Raw genomic sequence first — 7,295 nt, 5'->3', positions numbered from 1 at the left:
CTGACACTACAACAACCATGAATAAAGCAGAGCTTTACTTCGTCTGTCAGCTAACACAGTTCAGTTTCCACCCCTGTATCGTTAGCGTTAGCACAGCTACCACTCCTCAACACTAACAAGCTGTTTGTTCTTCAGCTCAACCTCTGTGGACTCTGACGCGGAGCAGGGTGCTTCCTGTAAACTGACAGCGTCTAATGGAAATAATGGTTTCAAGTCAAACATGCACATTTTCTGTTTTTTATTACTCAGTAGAAAAATATCTGCTCTTTTCAGACGAGCTGCACATGTAACATGCTCTGTCTCTCTGCACCTGTGCTCTGCAGGAGAACGGCCTCTCCCAGGTGAGAACACAGAGGGCAAATCCTTGGTGTTGAATTCTTAAGGCACCAATAGAAAAATATAGAAAAAGATCATCCAGCAGAGACTGTTTGAAAAACCAGCAGTGAAGCAATTGTTGGAGTCCAAAGTGCAGGTTTGCTCGGTGGATTTCCAGGGCAGCCGTCGCTTTCCCTCTGTGGGAAGAGACAGAAAATAGAGCCAGAGAAATTGGTTTGTTGTTGTTGTTTGTGGACTTCACTGGACTGTTTGTCCACCTCTTACCTCCTTCCTCAACTCAGGCTTGTGCTGCGTGATTGGATTCTTGTTGTCATGTGTGAGTGTGGTCCAAACCGGCTCTTCAGCTTCCTGAGTTCTGTGCCACAGGAAGCGTTTCTGGAGCAGCATCTGGGCAAACAGAGATACAGACGAGATCGGTTCTGACGCGCATTCATGTCAGCTGCTTCATTTTACACATCCGGGTTCATTATACCTGAACCAGGCTGTAGAGGCGGGAATGCAGGCCTTTAGCATCGAGCTCAGTTTTACTCACCCGACCATTTTCTGACCGTTCACTGATCTCGGTCTCTGGAACACGCTCCTGATCGGCGCCTCTGCCCTCAGTCCCTGTTGAAGTGATCCAGCACGGTGGCGTTGGTTCTCTCAAACAGCCACTGCTGGCTGGGAGAGGAGGGGTCGCACGTGCTCATGAAGATGCGCCGCTCGCTGGGGCTGCTGTCGATGCAGCTGTTGCTGACGGGGTGAAACAGACTCCGATCCTGCAGGACACACGGACATGGATCAGAACCCGCACACTGCTGTTAACGCCGTAATGTCAGGCAGCGTTGGACTGGTACCTTCCTGTAGCGCCACAGCTGGTTCCCCTTCATGCCGTGGCAGTCGTACAGGGTGACGGGGCTGTTGTGGGAGACGGCGTCGAAGCAGACTTTCCTTGTGTGCATGGGGTCGCCGACCCGGATGTCCTCCCTCCAACCGAACGTCAGCACCTGCAACGGCACGTCCGCTTCAAGCTCAAATGAAATGTCCAAACCTGGAACCGTCACATCACTGTTCTGTCTGAGGGTCACCTGCCCGTGGCTCCAGCCAACCTCCCCCCGGCCCTTCACGCAGCTCTCCAATCGGATCGGGCTTCCGGACACAAAGTGTTTAATTTCCATACACATGTCGCTGCCAACGTTCCGTATCTAGGAAGCAATTTACACGTCAACATGAGCCTGTAACATAAAACGTTCATTCCGTAGTTTTAGTTTTGGTTTTGCATTTCTCACTTTCCAAATGAATCAAAAATATTATTGCAAAAGCCTTTTATCAGCATTCCTCATCTGTTGGGAACAGAGCTATTGGTATCTCCCACTAATCACACATCTCAGTCTTCAACCTTTAAACTCTACTGTACAAACAAAAGCTAAAAATCCTTTTTTATTAACTTACTTCTAGTCTTTATATCAATTCACTTTTTCCTCTGCGTTTTTTTATTTATTATTAAAATAGTAATAATCTTGATCAGGCACGAGTAAACTTTGAATCTAATATCTGACAGAAGGCAGAAGGCTGTGCATTCTGAGCAGATGGCTCTTCCTCCACACAGCTGTCAGTCATGTCTGAATGCTGGGTCTTTATTGAGCAGCTGTGACGTTGGTGGCACCTCTCCCCAGGCGGCGGCCGGAGGCTCCACGGGCGGGTAGTGCTTGGGCAGGTCCCACGCCACTTGACTCATGAACCACTTGAAGCTCCTGCAGCTGAGTCTGGTCCTCAGCTCCTTCTGTGCCGCCATGTCCCCTGCCGACAGGTGGCGGTACTCGGGCCGGCGCTGGTACACGTACTCGGCGTACTCGTCCATCCACACCTCCGCCACGCGCTTCAGGTTCTGAAACGACGAGCAGCTGTGTTTATGTGCTGGTGGTCTCCTCCCATATGATGCAGGGCTGTGGACAGATTCTCATGGTGTCTGTTCACCAGCAGCAGCTGACACTAAACTCTGGAGCAGGCTGCTTGTGTTTGGAGATGGGGTGAGAAATCTACCTTTGCCAGGCTGATTCCTCCAGGGACCTTGTAGGGGACGTACTTCCTGTAGATGTGTCCTACCCTGGAGCAGGGGATGTCCTCCATCCGACCACCACACATCCACACCTTTGGGGACACACAGGGGCGACACACACTTTCATCAGCGGGATCTGTCTTTGTCCATTCAAGCAGGCAAAGAGAGAAGGTTGTGCTCGATAAAGGGGACTGCTCAGAGGAGGGAGGCATGGACTGCAGGGATTCTTGCAGGCCTGGAACCGAGGGGAGAGAATTCAGAGGCAATGGACACGAGATGGTTGATTAGTGAGGATGAAGAGGAGGCTGGGTTGAATCAGCCTTTAGGCTGAAATGACAGCTGTTTAATATGACCTCCTCCTTCTAACCCTCCGACTAGTTAATACAGCAGTGATGAGTTCTGTCTTTAGTCTGTTATACTGAGAACATGGCTCCTGTTTTTTACCACAGCCAATGAAAAGGTTTTGGATGTGATATGTGGATTTATAAATGAAAACAGGTTGGAGATGAAGGTCAGTCCTTTTTACATGTGAACACAATTGATAGTGTTGAAGGTTAAAGATGCTCTGAAGTGGAGTCGAGTTGGAGATTGGGAACATGATACATGCATGTTATACACATGGAAACGGAAGGAGGGAGGTTCAAATCCAGGGTCAGCTGTTTGATTTAGTGTAAAGCTTCTCAAAGCAGAAGCAGATGTTATAGTAAAAACCCAGCAGAAGCCCAGCGACGACCGCGGCGCCACTGTAGGTCCAATATAAAGACATCACTTCATCGTTGATCGTTTCAAGCACCAGCTCCTACTTGAAGCCATCCAGCTTTAACTAGCAGTACTTCATCACAGCCTCTGGCCACAATATACACAAGTTTACAAAGAGAAAACTGCTGAACAACAAAGTTCAACCGAGAAACGCAACATCTTTACTCTGACACCGCGTCCATTGGCCTGTGACATGAAAATGTAAAGTTGGTTTCCTCTGGCCACAGACAACAGACAGGCCAGTCAGTCTGATGGTATCACCATGGCAACAAACCCGCACTGCCATGGGAGCGACATCATTATGCTACTTGGCAAATTGGAAGGTTTATGTCAGGATCCTTTCCGTGGTGTAATTCATCTCCTAATGAATGCTTCTAAAAGGTTTTGTGCCTTTTCACTCCGCTTAATTATTCCTGCCATCGGAGTCACTCTGTCGCCCGTTTGCGCGGCTGCATAATCACCTCGCTTTGCTTGTGAGGGCACATGGCCGTGTGCGCTGTTAGGCTGAATGTTCCGACATCATCTCGCCGTAGGAGCGGCAGTCACGGGGTGCGCTGATACCGGTGTCACCGGGATGGAGCTTCAGATTAACAGGGCCAGTGAATGGAGCGGCTGTGCCTTGTCTGTGGCAGCAGCAGTTTGGATGCATGGATTAGTACCAGAGCCTGTTAATCTTCTCACCTCAGGAGACTGCACACTATCAGCTAATGGGGATCTTAATAAAAAGGAAACCAAATTGAATATGTGAGAGCATGAAGTAGACTTAAGCAGCATGTGCTGATAGCGAAAATTAAGGGAATGATAAGCATGGCCAAAATAATAACCTTGGTTTGGGATATTATCGCAGTAATGACTGAAATAAGATGAAAACGGTACGAGTGTTTCGACCGAGGCTCAGCCCGGGTCACAGTGTGTCTATAGAAGAAGACAGAGGGTGCAGAGCCACTAAAACCTGCGCTTGCTCATTTGGGTCTGATTGGATGTTACTGCTGCAGGTTGATGCTTAATCGGTCTGAGCCGCGTGTTTCTGATAGTCTGTCCTCATAAACATATGGTCCTCTGAATAACAGCTGAGCCCTGTGAGGATCCCACCCGTCCACGGACCTGGACCCGAACCTGAACCTGAAGGATCGTAGTCTGTTTCTGCGCGAGGGTTCATTTTGATGGATGTTAACACCACAGCTCAACAAACATCCTGAAGTTTTAGATAAAACAAAAGTAAAAATAAGAGGATTACGTTTTTGCTTGGGGACAACATTAGTTTCATGAATTTCGTTTTAATTATGGTTTTGACCCTGAGTTATTGGATTAAAGCGTGTTTACGGGTAATCTCATTAACCTCCCTGAACACGTACCTTGAAGGAGATCTCGTACTGCTCTCCTCCCCAGATCTCCAGACCTCTGTCGTATCCTCCCAGCTCCCAGAACCACTTCCTGTCCACAGCGAACAGTCCACCCGCCATCACCGGTGACCTGCAGGACACACACACATCATCCCTGTAGAGGAACTCACGCACTCACTAATGGAACTGCAACAACTCTCTGCATACGCTGTAAAAGTTCAGCTCGTAACAGAGTTCAAATAACTCTGTTCAACTACTGATGCTAAAATCGTGCTAAATGTGGATAGAGTTAATATACAGCAGAAGGTGATTCAGAGTATTCACCTCTGACGGCTACAGACTGTTCTATGGATAGGGACGCTGGTCTGAATGCTGCTGAACCAATTATTGGCGCCACAGCTAGCTAGCTAGCTGCGGGTGCACAGCTAGCTAGCTGCAGGTGCATAGCTAGCTAGCTGCAGGTGCTAGCTGCAGGTGCTAGCTGCAGGTGCTAGCTGCAGGTGCTAGCTGCAGGTGCTAGCTGCACAGCATCGCCATAGCTGTGAGCAGACAGTAGCTGCTCACGCTAAGTCTAAAGGGAAACAGGGCAGCAGCGACACACTGGCCTTAGACCAGCTTTATCTGCAGCTTCCTCCTCCCAAGGGTGAATTAAATCTGAAAAAAACAAGGCTTGACTTTCATTTCAGCTTTATATCAAACCGTTTCAGCTTTATTTGTCATGCAACTCCTCCACTGATGTTAAAGTAAAAACACTATGGGGTGATGAGTATTGATCTGTTGTAGCAGCTTCTGAACCACTTTGCTCGGAACAATAGTCCACTGCTCTGGGAGCTCGATGGGTCACAGAACACACTCCAGTAACAAACTGCAACAACGTCCTGTACACTGGCAGAATTATTCTGGACATTTCATTAGGTCCAAAGATGCATTTTGACAGGTCAGACAGGTGGAAGAAGTGGGGATTTTTAGCAGGTCTTAGCCTCGTTAAAGCTGAACACGAGTGGAGCAGAGAGAGACGCTCTGGGTCTGTCCCAAACGCCCACACAAGCCTGAACCGTCGACCCCAGCGTGTTCAGGCCTCGCTCTTTACTCAACGAGCTCCACATGCGTTTGGATTCAGATCAAACGTAGGATACGAGTTGGGCCTGAGGAGCAGGTGACTGCGATGCTCCTCACACACCAGCGGGTGTTTGGTGCCACTCACTCGAAGGGCTGACTGGCGTCCTGGCCCTGCAGCTCCGGGGGGATGGGGATCCGTTTGTAGTACATCTCCCAGTCGAACGCTCCTCGCATGGCGTCGCCCGCCTGCGTTCCGTAGCCAAAGGTGTCGTGGTCGATCACGTCGATCATCGGACACACGATGGTCTTCCTGTTCTGGGAAATCCGGTCTGAGGCACAGAAGGAGGCAAAGGAGGCGTCAATCAGCGCGTGGGGGTCAGAGACGGAGGGATTCTTCAGGTTTAATGTGGTGGAAAGAAGACGTCACTGTGGCGTGTGAGCGTGAAACTGTTGAAAGGATGAAAGGATGGAGATAACCTCGACAATGAGGAGGCTGTGGGAACAAAGGACACCTTTAGAAACAGGACATTTCAGAAGACGGTGGGAAGTGGTTTTGTAGAGACTAAAATATTTTTAAACAATGACCAAGTGAGCGATTTTAAAAGAAAGTGTCTTTCACAGTCATTTGGAAACGTCTAACATGTCGCCACGCGGTGTGTGTGTGTGTGTGTGTATATGTGTGTGCGTGCGTGCATGTGTGAGTGTGTGTGTGTGTGTGCTTGCGTGCGTACGTGTGCGTGTGTGTGTGCGTGCGTGCATCCATGTGTGTGTGTGTGTGTGTGTTTCTGTGTGTGTGTGTGTGTGTGTGCGTGCGTACGTGTGTGTGTGCGTGCGTGCATCCATGTGTGTGTGTGTTTCTGTGTGTGTGTGTGTGTGTGTGTGTGTGTGTGTGTGTGTGTGCGTGCGTACGTGTGCGTGTGTGTGTGTGCGTGCGTGCATCCATGTGTGTGTGTGTGTGTGTGTGTGTGTGTGCATGCGAGCATGTGTGTGCATGCGTGTGTGCGCATATGTGCGTGTGTGCGTCGCTCACCCAGCAGAGGAGGGAGCCAGTTGACGTTGGCCTCACAGTGCGAGTCCAGGAAGGTGATGACTTCTCCTGTAGCGGCGGCGGCGCCCAGCAGCCGGGTCCTGATCAGACCCTCCCTCTTCTTGGTCCTCAGGATGCGGACCTTTGGGAAGCGCTTCATGTAATGCTCCAGTGGGACCTTCAGGTGCTCTGCACAAAGGTGGGAAGATTGGAGTTGTTTGGACCCAATGCCAAGAGCATCCTTGGTACAATACGACGCTGTTGCTAGTTCTTGAGATGCAGTTTGCGCCAGCAGATCACAGACACACGACTTCATCTCATTTACTGGAAATTCCCGTCATCATCATCATCCATTTATTGTGCCCAGACTTCAGCCAGCAGCAGCCGGCTCGGTTGTGCTCAGTGGTTAAATCCAACCAGATTCAAGCGACATGACTCCTGTGTGACAGTATTTGGTTTGCGACATTTCAAAGAGCATTTGATGTGATGGGAAACGGCTTGAATGAAGGGATGGAATAAGTCTGTCCATGAGCTGCACTGCAGTTCCCTGCGATGGACCGCTGTGATGTCCAGAGCATCTCCTGCCTGTTTCCTGGTGCATGCTGGGAAACGGGACCTGCTACAGTTCTGCTGCAGTGAAGCTGAAGGGCAGATTTAAGATTAAACTTTTTCAACAAGAAAAGTTGCACAGGTCCCTGAATGTTTGTCACCGACGTCTTTCAAGTAAAGGTTG

General features: G+C 49.6%; 1 protein-coding gene across 1 annotated transcript in view; it reads right to left on the bottom strand.

The window, feature by feature from the left end:
• Positions 1-223: 223 nt before the first annotated feature.
• Positions 224-7,295, bottom strand: part of LOC114869446 (polypeptide N-acetylgalactosaminyltransferase 10-like) — a 25,387-nt gene continuing 18,315 nt past the window's right edge. The window contains exons 5-14 of the mRNA XM_029173706.3: positions 6,566-6,751; positions 5,681-5,864; positions 4,489-4,606; positions 2,359-2,466; positions 1,982-2,203; positions 1,404-1,520; positions 1,173-1,322; positions 869-1,094; positions 601-723; positions 224-512 (exon numbers count right to left, since the gene is read on the bottom strand). Of these exons, the coding sequence (XP_029029539.1) occupies positions 936-1,094; positions 1,173-1,322; positions 1,404-1,520; positions 1,982-2,203; positions 2,359-2,466; positions 4,489-4,606; positions 5,681-5,864; positions 6,566-6,751 (1,244 nt within the window). The 3' untranslated portion in view covers positions 224-512; positions 601-723; positions 869-935. The remainder of the gene's footprint in view (positions 513-600; positions 724-868; positions 1,095-1,172; positions 1,323-1,403; positions 1,521-1,981; positions 2,204-2,358; positions 2,467-4,488; positions 4,607-5,680; positions 5,865-6,565; positions 6,752-7,295) is intronic.

The sequence above is a fragment of the Betta splendens genome, chromosome 14, assembly GCF_900634795.4.
Source record: "Betta splendens chromosome 14, fBetSpl5.4, whole genome shotgun sequence".
NCBI classification, from domain to species: Eukaryota; Metazoa; Chordata; class Actinopteri; order Anabantiformes; family Osphronemidae; genus Betta; species Betta splendens.
This window is presented reverse-complemented; position numbering and strand designations above follow the sequence as displayed.